General features: G+C 52.6%; 7 protein-coding genes across 7 annotated transcripts; 5 read left to right on the forward strand and 2 right to left on the reverse strand.

The window, feature by feature from the left end:
• Positions 1 to 1,264: 1,264 nt before the first annotated feature.
• BCR37DRAFT_394267 (WSC domain-containing protein) lies at positions 1,265 to 3,781 on the forward strand (the record flags this gene model as incomplete). The annotated part of the gene is made up of 1 exon (XM_040871440.1): positions 1,265 to 3,781. The coding sequence occupies one exon, from the start codon at positions 1,265 to 1,267 to the stop codon at positions 3,779 to 3,781; it is 2,517 nt and encodes an 838-aa protein (XP_040723918.1).
• Positions 3,782 to 4,898: 1,117 nt separating this feature from the next.
• BCR37DRAFT_388547 (WSC domain-containing protein) lies at positions 4,899 to 7,541 on the forward strand (the record flags this gene model as incomplete). Its single annotated transcript, XM_040870637.1, has 1 exon — positions 4,899 to 7,541. One exon carries the CDS (start codon positions 4,899 to 4,901, stop codon positions 7,539 to 7,541), a length of 2,643 nt encoding a protein of 880 aa, XP_040723919.1.
• A 444-nt stretch (positions 7,542 to 7,985) lies between these two features.
• BCR37DRAFT_97581 (WSC domain-containing protein) lies at positions 7,986 to 10,307 on the forward strand. Its single transcript, XM_040872556.1, has 2 exons — positions 7,986 to 8,254; positions 8,305 to 10,307. The coding sequence occupies exon 2, from the start codon at positions 8,480 to 8,482 to the stop codon at positions 10,217 to 10,219; it is 1,740 nt and encodes a 579-aa protein (XP_040723920.1). The 5' UTR covers positions 7,986 to 8,254; positions 8,305 to 8,479; the 3' UTR covers positions 10,220 to 10,307.
• A 501-nt stretch (positions 10,308 to 10,808) lies between these two features.
• BCR37DRAFT_394270 (uncharacterized protein) lies at positions 10,809 to 12,548 on the reverse strand (the record flags this gene model as incomplete). Its single annotated transcript, XM_040871441.1, has 1 exon — positions 10,809 to 12,548. The coding sequence occupies one exon, from the start codon at positions 12,546 to 12,548 to the stop codon at positions 10,809 to 10,811; it is 1,740 nt and encodes a 579-aa protein (XP_040723921.1).
• A 216-nt stretch (positions 12,549 to 12,764) lies between these two features.
• BCR37DRAFT_394271 (isoprenoid synthase domain-containing protein) lies at positions 12,765 to 13,832 on the reverse strand (the record flags this gene model as incomplete). Its single annotated transcript, XM_040871442.1, has 1 exon — positions 12,765 to 13,832. The coding sequence occupies one exon, from the start codon at positions 13,830 to 13,832 to the stop codon at positions 12,765 to 12,767; it is 1,068 nt and encodes a 355-aa protein (XP_040723922.1).
• A 911-nt stretch (positions 13,833 to 14,743) lies between these two features.
• Positions 14,744 to 17,304, forward strand: BCR37DRAFT_96887 (terpenoid cyclases/protein prenyltransferase alpha-alpha toroid). The gene has a single exon (XM_040872554.1). It carries the CDS (start codon positions 14,826 to 14,828, stop codon positions 16,938 to 16,940), a length of 2,115 nt encoding a protein of 704 aa, XP_040723923.1. The 5' UTR covers positions 14,744 to 14,825; the 3' UTR covers positions 16,941 to 17,304.
• BCR37DRAFT_394274 (uncharacterized protein) lies at positions 16,972 to 17,406 on the forward strand (the record flags this gene model as incomplete). Its single annotated transcript, XM_040871443.1, has 1 exon — positions 16,972 to 17,406. One exon carries the CDS (start codon positions 16,972 to 16,974, stop codon positions 17,404 to 17,406), a length of 435 nt encoding a protein of 144 aa, XP_040723924.1.
• Between the last annotated feature and the right edge of the window lie 43 nt (positions 17,407 to 17,449).

Here is a 17,449-nt window from a genome sequence, read left to right on the forward strand (position 1 = left end):
GACTCTTCGCTTGGCTGACGGGCCGCAATGAAAAACAGCATTTGTAAGGGGATCCGAGTGCTAGCTGTCTCGGCAATCCGATTTTGTAAAGTAGCGGCAGTCTGTGCAGACTCTGCGAGGTCAATGCCGTCCAGGCGAATAGATGATGCCAGTCCGTTTGAGTGCCAATACACCTAGCTGAACGAACGGTGCCTGCATGCGCGTGTGCTGCGGATTAGAAAGTGACGTCGCAGCCTCGCCGGATGTTTCACTTTCCCAATCCGCGTCTCAGACTCAGAGACCCATGGGCCATATCCATGGCAATGGCAGTGCCAAGCACTCGCTAAGTCTCACTACTATTCAGCCCAGCAGTGCGACTCGGCAATCTGAAACAAACCTGCCAGTTGCCCATTGATTCCATTGGCACAAGTCAGCGGAAGGCTCGCATTGCTCAATTCAATAGCCAATACCACGGCCATGGCCATAGCAGTGGGTTCTCATCGCGGCTGCGACTGTGGACATACAAGGTCGCTCATCTTGCGAGCCTGTAATGTGAATGTCTCTAGGGGAAGCTGTTCCTCCTCGTAATGCATCGAGCACCTCAGCATTAAGGATAAGGCACAGCTTGCGGATCTCTTGACAAGCATAGCAGCACAAGGCTGTGCGATTGCCATTGCAGCGGGCTGATGTCGATTCGCCGTTCACGTCAATCATGTCCATCACGTAACAGTGTCTGGAGATTCTGCACAGTATCCACGTCAAACACGGCGAGTAATTACCTGTCAAAAGTGGCAACCTAAGCTACGCCTTAAAGCTGGTAGCCTGCTACGCCTGGCAGCCGTTGTAGCCGTTGCAAATGTCGATGTGCGGGATTCGCTTCCGCTTGGAAGGAAGCGAGTCCGTCGGCAATGACTGCGGCTGCGGGTGTCTGACTCCGAGTCTCTGATGAGTCTGATCCCATGCATCTGAAATTCTGAATCAGTCTGGCCAACCTGACTACCAACAACCACATGAGTGACCACCCCGGTCAACGTCTTAAATTCTTGACGATCCGAAGACTAGTCCCTGCTAGACATGCAAGTGAGACTCGGCGGGCGCTACAGAGACATTATCGAGGTACTCCAAGCAATATGCTGCCGTCAAGATACTGCCTCCGAGCTGAAGTTAAGGGAAGATGACAGTGAAGATGCTTAGCTCTGGATATTGTGGACGGCATTTTCTTCTCGACTATTAAAGGACACCTTATGCCCGCCCTGAAGCGAGCATCTTCTCTTCAACTCTTGCAATGCAGTACCAACTTGCCTCTGCACTGCTACTCACGCTTGCTGGTCAAGCCTCAGCCCGGACCATTCACTCCAAGCGAGTCAGCGGCACCATCTCGACTTCCTTCACGGACAAGTCCACTGGTGGTGACTTGGGCGCGACCAATGTTCAGACTGTCATCAACGCAGGCGTTCAAGTATGGCTCTCTGGTCGCGGTTACCACCTCTTGAGTGGCAACATCCAGAACTCTGGCTCCCTCATTGTCAGTCAGACAGATTCCGACACTTACAGCTACGCCATTCCTGTGGCACCTTCAGGTCAAACTGTTTATTGGGCAGGCTCCACGACCAGCAATGGTAACCTCATCAACAATGCTGGAGCATCCATTCTTCTCAACGACGTGGCTGCAACATCTGCTCCTACTTACGACTGGTACCTCGAATCTTTTCAGAACGACGGTACTATTCAGTGGTGTGGTCGTGGTGACACTGGTGGTTCCACGTACCAGCTCTACTCGAAGAAGTCCGGTGTCAACAATGGTCTCATCGTCTTTGAGCAAACCCGTGGCAACTTGGGTACTGCTGCTGTGTGGCGCAATGATGCCATTGTTACCGGTCAGCCTCCTGCTACACTCACCAACAACGGTGGTTTCCTCATGCGCTCGATGCGTGTGGACTTTGTGCAGAACTTCCTCGGTAACGGTTGTTGGATGATTGGCAACGCTGCCACCATGTATCTGCAGGATGGTGTCGGAGTCTTCCAGAACCCCACCGGAGGTCCTTCGCTTTCCGGCCAGAGCATCTCCTTCTTGGACAACACTGGTGTTCTTCACATGGACACTGCTGTCTACTCTCAAGCCTCGAACTTCGGTGCCACCATCTACGGCTTCGGTCAAGGCAACAAGTTGGAGTTCTACGAGACCATCAGCACCTGGTCTTACAGCGGCAGCACGCTGCGCGTCACCTTTGTCGGTGGTAACTCTGTCAACCTCAATATCGGTTCCGCCTACGCTTCAGCCGGCTTCACAAGGGCATTTGGCCCTGCATTCAACTACATCACCTACACCTTTGTGGCCCCTTCAACATCTCGCCCTGCTCAGTGTCTCTTGACTGCTCCCGTCTGTGCCGCACTTGTCCCTGGTCAGGGCCCTGCTCCTCCAGCATCAAGTAGCGCAGCCGCTCCTACCACTTCGGCTGCTGCAATCACGATATCTGCCAAGCCTGCTTCTTCGGCCGTTCCTGCTACTTCTTCGTCGGCAGCAGCTCCAACTTCTTCGGCAGCAGCTCCTACTGCTTCGGCAGCCGCACCTACTACAACTGCCGCGGCACCTACGACGTCTCAGGCTGCCCCATCGACATCTGTTCCCGCTGGTCCAGTCACTTCGCCATTCGGATGTTTCCAAGATTCTGCTCAATTTGGTGGTCCTCGCACACTCAATGGAGCCTCTTACGTCGACACAACCGGCCTTACCAACCAAGCTTGTGCTGCCTTCTGTACTAGCAAGGGTTTCCCTGTATCTGGCACTGAATATGGCGAGGAGTGCTTCTGTGGCAGTTCGCTTCCAACGACCGGCCCTGCCACATGCGACAAGCCTTGCTCTGGTGACAAATCTCAGATCTGCGGTGGCAGCTGGGCTCTTACGGTCCTTGTCAACCCCAGCTTGCCTCTTGCTCCAGTCTCAAGCTCTGCTGCTCCTACAACTTCGGCTGCTGCCCCCACGACTTCTGCCGCTCCTACCACTTCGGCTGCAGCTCCAACCACCTCCGCCAAGCCCACTACGTCTGCCGCTCCTTCGACCACAAGCTCTACAGCACCTGCCTACACACCATACAAGTATGACGGCAAGCTCGTCGGTTGTTTCGCCGACGCTGCTGAGACTGGAGCACCCAGGACACTCTCCGGTGCCAGTTACAAGGACGGTCGCACTTTGACCAACGAGAACTGTGCCAACTTCTGTGGCGACAACGGCTTTGCATACTCTGGAACTGAATACGGCGAAGAGTGCTACTGTAGCAATACGCTGCCTACGGTGACTTCGACACAATGCAACGTTGCTTGCTCTGGTAATGCTACCGAGACTTGCGGAGGCTCATGGACCCTTACTGTCACTGTCAACCAAGCCATCATTGACAAGCGCAACAACGGCACTCCTCCTCAGCCTCCTTACAACCCTCTCGGCTGTTTCTTGGACAGTGTCGCTGCTCGCACTTTCACCGGCTTCAGCTACACTAACGACACAATGACTCCTGCTCAATGTGCCGCCAAGTGCTCTTCGCTACAGTTTGCTTTCTCCGGTACCGAGTTTGGCAATGAATGTTACTGCAGCAAGTCTGCTCCAGTGACAACATCGACTCAGTGCAACAAGCCTTGTGCTGGCAACTCGGCTCTTATCTGCGGTGGCCCTGACGCCTTGACGGTGTACCAGGACACCACCATTCCAGTGGTCGTTGCTCCTCCTACCTGCCCTGGACTGCCTGCTGGCTATGCAGTCTGCGCTGAAGGCCAACGCGTCAGCGGTGGCAAGTGTGTCAACGCTTGATTGACGCTTTCATACTCACAAAGTTATAGAATAATATCAATGCCCTGCAATCATTATCCTGCAAGCTTCTTCACATGTCGCGAGCAACACCCGTAAGGCATAGCACAATGCTCTGCGGAGTGAGAGCTGTTGATCGGTCTCGAAAAATTCAGCTTGACTTGTCGCTGATGCATGGCGGTACTAGCGCGCTGTCATGCAAGAGCAAGCGCTGTTTCAAATTCTTAGGAGCTAGCTATGGACCGTCAGTATTGCCACTGGGATCCGCCGATCATGATATAGAGCCATTTCATGAGCATCATCGCATCCGTCAAAAGTGCCCAGGTGGCGGCGTTGCGCGCATTTGCAATTGTGCTTGAAACAAGCAACGACACTCGGACCCTAAGCTTGGCCGATATCAACGTTCTGTTAGTTCTGTGACATCAGCAAGCGCGTCAGACAGCTAGTTTGCTACAGACTTGAGTCTGAGCTTGTCCTGCGCTCTTGCTCCGAGCTAGAAAGTTCCTTCAAATGTCCTGGCTAAAGGACGTCGGATTGGAAACTCAGTTTTCAAATTGCTACAACGCAAACGTGGTGGATTGGCTGCCTACAGCCCAGATCGTCTACTGTCTATCTGTCATTAGATTTCCTTCGAAAGCTTTGACTGACTCGTTGTCTGGCATTCGGCAACGAGACTCGCCCGTGCCAAGCAGGAGCACAGGCGTCTGACTGCTGAGAATGCATGACTATAAGCTTGAATGAGGTGTTCTTGAAAGTCAGCCCTTAAATACGCTCCCTGAGGAACCGACTTGGCTCTAACGCTGGCATCACACCCTGTGCAAGCCTGATGGCTTTGTCCCTACCTTGGTGATGCTGCCTTAAATTCACGTGGCACCGTGCGCCAACCAACCGTGCATGTTGCCTTATACGGCAACACTTGACTGATACTGCAGCAATACCACGGGCAACTATGCATAGTAGGGCACGCAGGAGGCCAATTTTGCGTGCTACAGCCCGTGCAAAGCAAAGCGTTAAGGCTTTCTGCATCTGCTTGCTACCTAAGCCGACGAGTCGCGCACTATTAAAAGACCTCGAGTCCCATGCTTGAAGCTGCATCTTTCAACTCGTCCTTCGAAGCTAAATGAAGCATCAACTTGCTAGCTCCTTGCTGCTCTCGCTTGCTGTGCAAGCATCGGCACGAGCCATTCATTCAAAACGGGATGGCATCAGTGGCACAATCTCGACGTCTTTCACTGATAAGTCGACGAGTGGCGACCTGGGCGCTACCAATACCAAAACCACCATCAACGCTGGCGTTCAAGTGTGGCTCTCTGGCCGTGGTTATCATCTCCTGAGTGGCAATATTGAAAACTCTGGTACTCTGATTGTCAGTCAAACAGACTCGGATACTTTGAGTTACAAGGTTCCTTTCGCCCCGAGTGCTCAGACTTGCTTCTGGTCTGGAACTTCTGCTTCCAACGGCAATCTCATCAACAATGCCGGCGCAACCATTCTGTTGAACGACGCAGGCGCGACTTCTGCCCCGACTTACGACTGGTACCTCGAATCTTTCAAGAACGATGGAACAATCATTTGGTGTGGTCGTGGCGATACTGGCGGCTCAACCTACCAGCTGTACTCGGATGCCTCTGGTGTCAACAATGGTCTCATTGTCTTTGAGCAGACCCGTGGCAACTTGGGTACTGCGGCTGTATGGCGCAATGACCAGATTTCAAACTCTCCGCCTGCTTACTTGACCAACAACGGTGGTTTCTTGATGCGTAATATGCGAGTCGACTTCGTGCAGAACTTCCTCGGCACAGGTTGCTGGATGATTGGATACAAGAGCAACATGTACTTGCAGGATGGTGTTGGTGTCTTTCAGAATCCCAGCTATGGACCCTCGTTCTCTGGACAGAGTATCTCGTTCCTCGACAACACGGGCACGTTGCACATGGATACGGCAGTGTATGCGAAGGCCCCCAACTTTGGCGCCAGAATTTACGGCTTTGGCCAGGGTAACTCTCTCGAGTTTTACCAGACCATCAGTTCATTCTCTTACGAAGGCAACCTTCTTCGTGTGAGCTTTGTGGGTGGAAACAGCGTAAACCTTGACATTGGTACGGGTTACACGGCAAGTGGATTCAGCAAGGGCAAGTCTGGCTTCTACAGCTCGTTCAACGCCATTCTCTACAGCGGAGCCGCTCCATCGGTCTCTATGCCAGCTCAATGTCTGCTGACTGCACCTATCTGTGCTCCTCTGACCAGCGGCGGCACCTATCCTCCAGGAACGCCAAATCCCACAACGTCGCAAGTCCCACCTCCCGTGGCAACGACCTCTTCGACCGCCCTGCCGCTTTCCTCAACAAGTCCTGCTGTGGTCTCTTCTTCGTCTTCGTCTGTCCCCCCTGCTCCACAGTCATCAACTGCCGCTGCCATCACCACGACGTCACCTGCTAGCACCAGTATCTTGGTCCCTCCTCCAGCGCCTTCCAGCTCTTCTGCTGCCGGATTGTCATCGACCATTGTTGCTCCTGTTACGACTTCCTCCATTGCTCCTCCATCGACAAGTGTCGTCATTCCAGCTGCTACAACGTCCAAGCCGCCTTTGCCTTCAACATCTCTTGAATGCCGTCTGGACATGGCCAAGTTTGGACAAGCTCGAACACTTTCCGGGCCCAGCTATACCGACTTGACTGGTATGACCAACCAAGCATGCTCCTCATTCTGCACAAAGAAAGGCTACAAATATTCCGGCACTGAGTATGGAAGTGAGTGCTACTGTGGGAACGACTTGCCATCTTGTCCAGCTGGAACCTGCGATTCCGTTTGCTCTGGCGATGCAACCCAGATCTGCGGCGGTTCATGGTCCTTGAGTATTACGGTCAACAACAACATGCCAGGCTCTGGTAGCAGTTCTGGATTGCCGACGTCATCCATTATCGCATCTTCGACCATCAATGTTCCGTCTTCTGCACCCCCAGTCGTCGTCCCTACCTCCACCGCCTTGCCCTCGACCACAAGCCAAGTTGCTACCTCTTCGACTGTCATTCCAGTGCCTTCGCTGCCACCGTCCAAGTACAATGTTACTGTCGTCGGATGCTTCTTGGAGACTGCACAGTCGGGTGGGCCGCGCACCTTGCCACTTGCGGGATATCTTGATCACACTGCGCTTACCAACGCAGCGTGCTCCAATTTCTGTGGTGACAAGGGCTTCGCATACTCTGGCACTGAATATGGAGAGGAGTGCTACTGTGGTTCCAAGCTTCCCACTATCTCTTCGACTGCTTGCACGTCGTCTTGTTCGGGCAACAAGACGGAAATTTGCGGTGGCTCATGGGCTTTGACAGTTACCGTGAACCAGGACATCATCGACAAGGGACAAAGTGGCACTCCTCCTCATCCTCCTTACAATCCGCTCGGCTGCTTCGCCGACAGCGCCCAAGCTCGTACATTCACCGGCTTCAGCTACACAAACGACTCGATGACTCCTGCTCAGTGTGCCGCCAAGTGCTCTTCACTGCAGTTCCCCTTCTCCGGGACTGAGTTTGGCAATGAGTGCTACTGCTCTAAATACGCTCCGGTGACGACATCAACTCAGTGCATCAAGCCTTGTGCTGGCAACTCGGCCCTGATCTGCGGTGGTCCTGACGCCTTGACGGTGTACCAGGATGCTACCATCCCGGTGACTGTTGCTCCTCCTACCTGTCCTGGACTGCCTGCTGGTTATGCAGTCTGTGCTGAAGGTCAACGCGTCAGCGGCGGCAAATGTGTCAAGTACTGAATCACGCTTTGATCCGTCATCTGATAGACTAATTGATATTTTGCAATCTACTTCACTTGACTGCCGTGATATATGAGAAAAAATGCATGTATATTCGAGACGATCACTGTCTCTTGGTGAGTCACAAAAGCTTTCTGGAAGAAGTAAGCTTGATTGATCAGACTGCCTCCATCTACAGTGCCAGACATGCAATTGAGCGTGTGCGCATGCTTGCAGCGCACAGATTCTGCAGTCAGCGGAACAACATCCGTTCCGCCGTCTGTGCTATGTTGTTCTGCAGGCTTGATAGCGGCAAGCAAGTCAGCTGCTTCAGTTCTTAGATCTTGTCTTGGCTTACGCCGTGCGCTTTCACTGAAGTGACTGAATGTAGGAGTGGACCGCAGCGCACTTCGCCATCTTCGCCGAATGCTACAAGTCCATGACAATTGCTAAGAACAATAAAGACTCCACCTGCAGCCAAATAGTCGATCTCTGTCAAGCTCGCTATCCAGAACTGTGAAAGAATTCTAGCAGCATTTGACTCACCTGAGTGGATTCGACAAGCGGTGCACAGGCTTCTTCTGCTCACGATCGAGAAGGCAATGAGACATCAGAACAGAAGCCATGATATTCGCTCTCTGGAATGAAAGGAGTCTCATCTGCTAGAATCTGGTCCTGGTTGCATTTGCTGGCCTTGTCAAAGCCCTGCAGATGCTGGCTGACTGGCTCTCAAGGTGAGCCCTGCCCAAGCGAACCGTGCGTGGTCTCATCCTGATCCGTACAGCCCGACGCCAGTACACAGCACTTTGACAGCAGTGCAATAGACGATACACTATGAACCAAAGTCTCAGATGGAACCTCGCTGGTCGGCAGTGTACTCAGTGCTACCTCTTGACGTATATAAAAGATGGCATATCCCATGCATGGTGCTTCATCAGACAATTCGGTCTTGGTGATCAATGTACTATTGTATTTCAAGCTTTCTGCTGCTCTCGCTAGCAAGTCAGGCATCGGGACGAGCCATTCACTCCAAACGAGATGGCGTCAGTGGCACAATCTCGACATCCTTTACTGAGAAGTCGACAAGTGGCGACCTGGGCGCTTCCTATACAACAACCACCATCAACGCTGGCGTCCAAGTGTGGCTCTCTGGTCGTGGTTATCATCGCCTGAGTGGCAATATTGATAATTCTGGTACTTTGATTGTCAGTCAGACAGACTCCGACACCTATAGCTACTCGTCTCCCGTGGCACCTTCTGGTCAAACGGTCTACTGGTCAGGCCACACGACCAGCAATGGTAACCTCATCAACAATGCCGGCGCAACTATCTTGTTGAACGACGCAGGCGCAACTTCTGCCCCGACTTACGATTGGTACCTTGAGTCGTTCAAGAACGATGGTACGATCATTTGGTGTGGTCGCGGAGATACTGGCGGCTCAACCTATCAGCTGTACTCGGATGCCTCTGGTGTCAATAATGGTCTCATCGTCTTTGAGCAGACCCGTGGCAACTTGGGTACTGCGGCTGTATGGCGCAATGACCAGATTTCAAACTCTCCGCCTGCTTACTTGACCAACAACGGTGGTTTCTTGATGCGTAATATGCGAGTCGACTTCGTGCAGAACTTCCTCGGCACTGGTTGCTGGATGATTGGATACAAGAGCAACATGTACTTGCAGGACGGTGTCGGCGTCTTTCAGAATCCCAGCTACGGACCCTCATTCTCTGGTCAGAGTATCTCGTTCCTCGACAACACGGGTACGTTGCACATGGAATCAGCAGTATATGCAAAGGCTCCCAACTTTGGCGCCAAGATTTACGGCTTCGGTCAGGGTAACTCCCTCGAGTTTCACTCAACCATTGATATCTTTTCTTACAACGGGACTATCCTTCGTGTGGCATTTGTCGGTGGCGACTATGTCAATCTCGATATCGGTGCGGGCTACACAGCAAGTGGATTTAGTAAGGGCAAGTCTGGCTTCTACAATGGATTAAACGCCATGCTTTACAATGGAACCGCTCCATCTGTGTCTGTCCCAGTTCAATGCCTTTTGACTGCACCTGTATGTACCCCTCTCATCAATGGCAGCATTTACGATTCGAAAGGACTGACGAATCCCGTGACCTCTTCGTCTGCTGTCCTCTTGTCTCCATCGAGTAGCGTCCTGGCCTCCACATCGTCTTCGCCTGTCACTCCTGCGCAACAACCATCAGGCGCTGCTAGGATCAGTACGACTGCACTTGTTAGCACCAATACTCGGCTTTCTTCTTCAGCGCCTTACAGCTCGTCTTCTGTCGCCTTGTTGCCGACTGCCATTGCTCCCATTACGACTGCCTTGGCTGCTACTCCTTCAGCAAGTATTGTTGTTCCTGTTGCTACCTTGTCGAGTTTTTCATCGCCGCCATCCAGGTACAATGGCACTATTGTCGGATGCTTCCTCGATATTGCTGCTAGATTCATGATTGGGGCATACCATGATAGCAGTGCGCTCACCAATGCAGCATGCGCCAGTTACTGTGGCGACCAGGGCTTCGCGTACTCTGGTACCGAGTACAGCGAGGAGTGCTATTGCAGCGACAAACTTCCTTCTACTTCTTCAACCATGTGCTCGTCACCTTGCTCGGGCGACAAGATGGAGACCTGCGGCGGCTCATGGGCTTTGACGGTCACAGCCAACCAGGCTATTATCGATTAACCCAACAGTGGCACTCCTCAGTCACCTGTCAGTGCTCTTGGCTGCTTCGCCGATAGGTCCTACGCTCGCACATTCTCTGGGTACACTTTTACGGACAGCTCGATGACGCCAGCACAATGTGCTGCGAAGTGTTCGTCGTTGAAGTTTGCCTTCTCTGGTACCGAGTATACTAGTGAATGCTTCTGCAGCAACATTGCGCCCGTGACGACATCATTCCAGTGCACGATGCCGTGCGCTGGCAACCCAGGTCTCATTTGCGGTGGTCCCGACGCCTTGACGGTCTATCAAGATACAAGCATCACCGTGCCGACTTTGCCAACATGTCCTGGGCTGCCTGTTGGCTTTGCAATTTGTGCAGAAGGCCAACGCGTCCAAAGCGGGAAGTGTGTCAATGCTTAGATCTTCTCTGGCTTTCATTCATAGTGTACATATCAAAGGAATACGAGATGCCATCGACTCATGGTAGCCTTTTGAGCTTGTATCGAATTGTGTATGAAAAACCTAGGTAAGTAGTGCGGTAGAGCAATGATATGCAGATAACATCAGAAACTTGTACTGGTTACAATTGTCAGATCGACCGTGTCCCTCTCTACAAGTCTTCCACGTCGCTATCCACAAAGTTCGCCTCGCTTTGCCGCAATTCCTCTTCGGGCAATGAACCGAGCCATGCGAGTGCAATCTGGACCTTGCGTTCGAACGGCATCTCACCTACGGGTAAGACGCTTTGAAGTCGCTGGATGATTTCGCTAATTTGGAAGACCTGAGTAAAGGCGTTGAGTGCCGGCAGCTGAATCGCCTCGGAGAGGGATGACGGCATTGGCTGACTCTCTTGGATAGCGTTGAGCATTATGCATACATCGGCAAGGGGGACCTTGAATTTTTTGGCATAGGCATATTGTGCAATGCCCGCGAAAAAGGCAGCGGAATCTTCCCTTGCGTCTGCTTGGGCATCCTGATTTTCGCGCACGCGACGAGGAATTCCAGCGAGCGCCAAACGAGCATATCGAGCCTCACATTGATTGCGGGACCTTGGAGCCATGGTTGTAGCAATTTTTGCCCAATCTGGGCGCTCTTTGCTGCCGACGGCTTCGCGGAGTTTTGCGTCTTCTGCGGCCTCCCAAGGCTTTTTGTTGCTTTGCTTCTCCTCTGGAGGGCCTAGAGCCATTCTGTAGCGATCGCGAACATCTTGGTTGTTGCGCTTCATGCGCAAGCCAATTTCCCTCCAGTCGTTACCAAGCTCTTCCTGGAGCTGTAATAGCGTTCTGTCTTCCTCGGGCGTGAACTTTGTACGGTCCTCGAAAATGCTATAGCGGCGTCTGAGGTACATGTAGACATTCTTTGGCTTTCTGTCGACGAGAAGATGGACGAACTCAGAGTTGAGCTGCACCTTCTCAGCCTTGCTCATACCAGACTGATTCCAGAGGAGCTCAGAAAACTCAGCTTCATTGATTTCACGCTCGATGCAGTACGCAAAGACAGCATCAGAGATGATTTTGGCCTCATCCGCCGTGAGTTTTCCGGTTCTGTAGACGGGCTCTGTCAAAGCGTGCTCTCTCCAGCGTTCTTCCATGGCCATTGCATGCTCAGAGATGGTAAATGTGCGATAGATGCGATCGATGGGCGTGTCGTGACTTCTGCGACTGCGACCGATAGCCCGTGATTTGGCAGCAGCATTCGCCCTTGCAGTCTCTCTGGCTGAGTTTGTTGGATTCTTCTTCGGCTGGGCAAACTCATTGCTTGAATCTGCCGCTGTGGAGGCAGATTTGCTCGCCTTGCTTGACTTGTTGCGCTTCTTGGCAGGAACAATGGGCTTGGGAAGGAGCTCTTTACAGAGGAACTCAAGTCTTGATGTTGGTGTAGACCTGAAGTATGGTTGCACAAACTTGGCAAAAGGTAGAAACTCCCAAGGGGTTTCGTGAAGCGCCACGGCTAAGTCATCTTGGGCAAGCGCGATTTTCCGGCAGTACTTCTTGACGCAGAGCTGAAGCTTCCTTCGGCGCTCATCGGTGTCAGTGCTGGTATTCGTTGCTTGACAAGTTTTGACCGTATCGGTCAAGGACGCCGCTGAGTGTGCCTCTTCCGCATCCACAGTCTCATTATGCCTTCGTTTTTGGCCTACGATGGGCGTAGGAGGCGCGTCGGACCTCTGAGTAGTCTCTGTCTGCGTCTCAAGCTTGACTTCTTCTTGCTTGGAGCGCTTCTGCTCCTTTGCGAGTCGCCGGTTTTCCTTCCTCTCCCTCTTGGCTGCCTTCTCGAGCTTGCGCTGATGCTTCCTCTCTCTTTTCAGGACCTTTTCAGCAGCTGAAACTGAACTCTCAGCTTCAGACATGGTTTAGCGAACGGCTGCCGCCCTACCAGCACGACACAACGCCAGGCAAGAGCTCTTGAAGGAGTGTGCTCTATGCTGGCTTGTTTCGTGGTTGTCGCCGACTTTTTTGTGTTCAGATGGCGACGAGGTCAAGTCACTGACTCACTGGAATGGGTTGGATGGGATGAGGGAGGACGGGGAAGTGTCTATAAGATGCTGATGATGCTGGAGCCCCTTCTATCTCTTACGCGACAAGACCTGATTGGCAATCGACTCGAGAGAGTCACGACTGCTGCTCGGTGGCAGGCGCTGCAACGCCTCAATCGCACGATCCCGATATGAAGCCGCAAGAGCCTGGCTATGTTCGAGGCCTTTAGACTGCTGCGTAAGCAGTCTGGCCATATCGCAATCACCAGGTTCGCAAAACTTGCGCTTTATGAGTGCGCCCAGCTGTGGATGCTCCCGCCAAGCATAGAGTACAGGCGCAGTAGCGAGACCAAGCTTGAGGTCGGCACCGGCTGGCTTCCCCAGCGACTCGGCAGAGACAGTGTAGTCTAGCATATCGTCCACCACCTGGAAGGCAAGCCCGACATTTTTCCCATACTCATAGGCAGCCTCGACTGCGTCACTACTAGCCCCGCCAAGGATTGCTGCTGCACGACAGCTTTTTGAGATAAGGCTTGCTGTCTTGAGGTAGGTCTTCTGTAGATAGTACTCCATAGTGCTCTCATGGCCTTCATCAATCGTGTTTTTGAGCTGCATGAATTCGCCCTCCACGAGGTTGGCAATGACTGTTGCCAAGAGCTCAATGACTTCTGGATTTCTCAATCTCGCAAGGGCAACAGAGGCCCTACCGAGCATAAAGTCGCCGGCAAGCACAGACATCTTGCTTGAAAAGGCAAAATTGGCGGAAGGTTGACCGCGACGCAATTCAGATTCATCAATAACATCGTCGTGCAGCAGAGAAGCAGCGTGAATCATCTCTGTGATTTCGGCTAACCGCTTCTGGCTTGGCGAGATATCTGGGTTGTCTGTTGCTGTATGCAGTGAAAGTGAGGGATTGCGGTCATTGAGGACAGCTGCTGATGACAAGGGCTCATCTTCTAGAGAAGCGTCCCGAGGATGTATCCGGCTGACAGTCTTGGACATGAGTAAGACGAGCAGCGGCCGTATGCGCTTGGCCCCGTCATTACGTACGTAGTACTTCGCTATCCCGTCCAAGTCGATATCAACACTGCCAAGCAAGGCATGAATGTTGGTCGTCAGATTTGACATTTCTCCGGCGACGAGCGTCGCAGGATCCATGAACGGAGCAGTGCCATCTCTCTCGATGAGCTTCTGTGCCGAGTCGAGAGCATTTGTGAAGGTCGATTCGCGTAGTATGCTTTGATGCCGTATACAGATGTGGGCCTTGTATGCAGGTACTCTTCGATGTATCGCTGCAGTGCATTTGCTTGCTGCTGCCAAGCCTATTCTTCGCATGGCTAGTATACCGACAGGCCCGGAGCAGCCGGTAGTCGTACTAGTCGATATGTGCTGTTGCGCGAGACGTCGTCGCCTTTTCACAAAATTTGAAGGAACAAGACGCCGACCGCTGCACCAGAGAGCAGGCCGTCTTGCAAGGAGAGCCCGAGACGAGGTCACAAGCTGCCTAGAGATACTTGGGATCATGCCGCTGCATCACATCGCATCGCACCTGCAAAATGCTTCGCGGGCCCGGTCCAGCATCACCTCAATACCGCTGTCTAAAATGAACTTGGCAGTGTCGCTGGGCCTGTACAAGCAAGGCTTCCTCAGCAGTGTCGCGAGAGGATCTGTCCTCGGTCCAGACGAGACATACACACCGACAACACCGGAGAACGTTGCGACGCGACGGCTTTGGTTGGGTCTCAAGTACAGAGATGCCGAACCCGTTCTACGGAATATGCACGTCATTAGCAAGCCGTCGCGTAAGATTTGGATGGGCTGTACGGAACTACAGGAGCTTGTGCACGGTCGTATGGGCGCAGAGATGGTCAAGGGTCTGGTACCTGGAGAGATTTGCTTTGTCGGCACAGACAAGGGCGTCATGGAGATTCGCGAGGCCATCAAGCGGAGGATTGGCGGCGAGGTCTTGATTAGGGTCAACTAAGCAGTCTAAGAGCCCTCTTCTGCATTCATCTATAGCATTTCCACGAGCAAGCGTATTTTCCGCGATGAGCTTTGGTGAATCTCAGTCAGGCCACTTGTGGCACACTCTCACCACGAACTAGCACTACTACTTACCTTGCACTTGCACGAGCAATAGACACAGCAGCCATGACTGATAGGTCGCGCTGGCGTCTGTCTCAAGACGTAACCATTGGCGTACAGCGATGGGAGTATCTCTCCCCACAAGCTGCTAAGAAACGTCCTCTGTCACTGCCGGAGCGTTACTTCTTGAACCTGCCCATTGACCCGCCGACGCTACCAAAGCCAAAGAATGCGCTTGACGCTTCAAGGAACGGCTTTGAATTCTACAGACACCTTCAGCTACCTGATGGGCACTGGGGATGCTTCTACGGAGGGCCCTCCTTCCTCTTACCGGGTTTTGTGATTGCCTTGTATGTTGCCGAGCAACAGATACCAGATCCGCAGCGGCTCGAGATGATCAAATTTTTACGGTCGAGTGTCAATGAGGATGGAGGCTGGGGAATGCATCTTGCTGGACCATCAACGGTCTTTGGAACAGCCTTGTACTACGTCTCTGGACGCATTCTAGGGTTGGATGCCTCAGACCCGCTCTGCATCAGGGCCCGCGAAACGCTATTGAGTATGGGAGGCGCAACTGGTATTCCACAATGGGGCAAGTTCTGGCTTGCTACTCTTGGTCTCTTTGACTGGGACGGCATCAATCCAGTCCCAACAGAGTTCTGGCTGCTGCCAGACTGGGTGCCGCTCCATCCATGGCGTTGGTGGATCCACACGCGAGTTGTGTACTTGCCAATGTCATACATCTTCTGCAATCGCTTCACAATGCCGTCAAATGATTTGACGAGAGCACTCAAGCAAGAGTTGTACAGCCAGCCGTTTGAGCAGATTGTCTTTGCGAACCATCGCAACAATGTGTCAGAGCATGACATCTTGAAAAGACATTCTCTCGTCCTACGGATCATCAATGTCTTGCTTGTTCTTTGGTTCAAGTATCTACGGCCCCAATGGCTTCACGAGAAGGCCAATGAGCTTGTTCGGCACTTAATTCACCGAGAAGATCAGAATACGGGCTATGCTTGCATCGCTCCTGTCAATGCTGCCATGCACATCCTCTCAAATTACTGGTCGTACGGTCCCGACTCTGAGCAAGTGAAGAAGCAGGTTGACAAGATATGGGATTACATGTGGATCGATGGTACAGGTATGACTGCCTCTGGTACAAATGGCGTACAACTCTGGGATACCGCATTCTCTGTTTCGTGCCTCGTTGAAGCAGGCCTTTCTCAAGAGAAGCCATTCCAGGGAGCACTAGACAAGGCGCTCGATTTTCTCGACAAGTCACAGTTCCGAGACGATTTGGCGGATCCATACAGACAACGACGCAAAGGAGGATGGCCATTTTCAACGGTTGACAATGGCTACATTGTGTCTGATTGTACTGCAGAAGGTCTGAAGGCGTTCTTGTTGCTGCAAGAGAATCCTCAATTTGCCAACAAGCTTGCAGACGAGCGTCTCTTTGACTGTGTGGATACGTTGCTCTCGATGCAAAATGCAAATGGTGGCTTTGCTTCTTACGAGCTTGTCAGGGGATCACAGTTGCTTGAACTTCTCAATCCAGCCGAGGTATTTGATCGCATCATGGTTGAGTACTGCTATGTTGAATGCACATCCGCCGTCAACTCGGCCTTGTCGCTCTTCCAGCAGCGCTACCCAGTCTACCGCGCAACTGAGCTCGCTGAGAGCCGGAGACGTGCTGTCGAGTACATTGTCACTGAGCAACGGGCGGATGGTAGCTTTTACGGCAGCTGGGGAATTTGCTTCACTTATGGCACCATGTTTGCAGTGGAGGCACTCGTTCTAGCTGGCATGACTTATGCAGATTCGCCGCCTCTGCGTAGAGCGATTGATTTTATCCTCTCGAAGCAAATGGACGACGGCGGTTGGGGCGAGTCGTACCTGTCTTCTGAATCTGAGCAGTACGTGCACTCTGAGCAGTCACTGGTGGTACAAACCTCATGGGCACTCATTGCACTTGTCTTGGCTGCACCCAAGGAAGTGGCGGGTGAGGCGATGCATAAGGCTGTACGCCTGCTGATGTCGCGGCAGACCAAAACTGGAGAGTGGTTGCAGGAGGAGACGGAAGGTGTGTTCAACCGGACGTGCATGATTGGGTATCCCAACTACAGACACTATTTCCCCATCAAAGCACTCGGGCTCTATTCAAAGCATATAGCTTCTTAGACTCTTGTAGTCTGCTCTCAAGCTCAGTAGCATGACCCCACATGAAACGCTGGGACTGTCGATTGAGGACGCTCAAAATCCTGAAGCCTTGAAAAAGGCCTACCACGCTGCATTGCTCAAGGCCCATCCCGACACGCGTGGTGCAAGTAGTATCCCAGAGAGCACGGTAGGTGCTGTGAAACGCGCTTACCTTGCACTGTCCACAGACTTGCTGCACGGCAAAGATGAAGGTCTAGCTCGTGAAAAGTTTGGCTATGCTGTGGTTGATCTGAGCGAATTTGAAGAGGTAGCAGATGAGACGGCAGGCGAGGCGGGTCCCTGCTATTGGCTTGACTGCCGCTGTGGTCATGGCTACAGGCTCACGGAAGACGACTTGGAACATGGCCGGGATCTGGTCATGTGCGATGGCTGCTCTCTGCTTGTTCGCGTGCTTTATCAGGAGGTGGCCGAGGATGAGACTGCTTGATTATGCTTCTATGGCCATGCTCTATGACTCTGACACTGGCTAC

This window comes from Protomyces lactucae-debilis, assembly GCF_002105105.1.
Source record: "Protomyces lactucae-debilis strain 12-1054 chromosome Unknown BCR37scaffold_15, whole genome shotgun sequence".
In the NCBI taxonomy this organism is placed as follows: Eukaryota; Fungi; Ascomycota; class Taphrinomycetes; order Taphrinales; family Protomycetaceae; genus Protomyces; species Protomyces lactucae-debilis.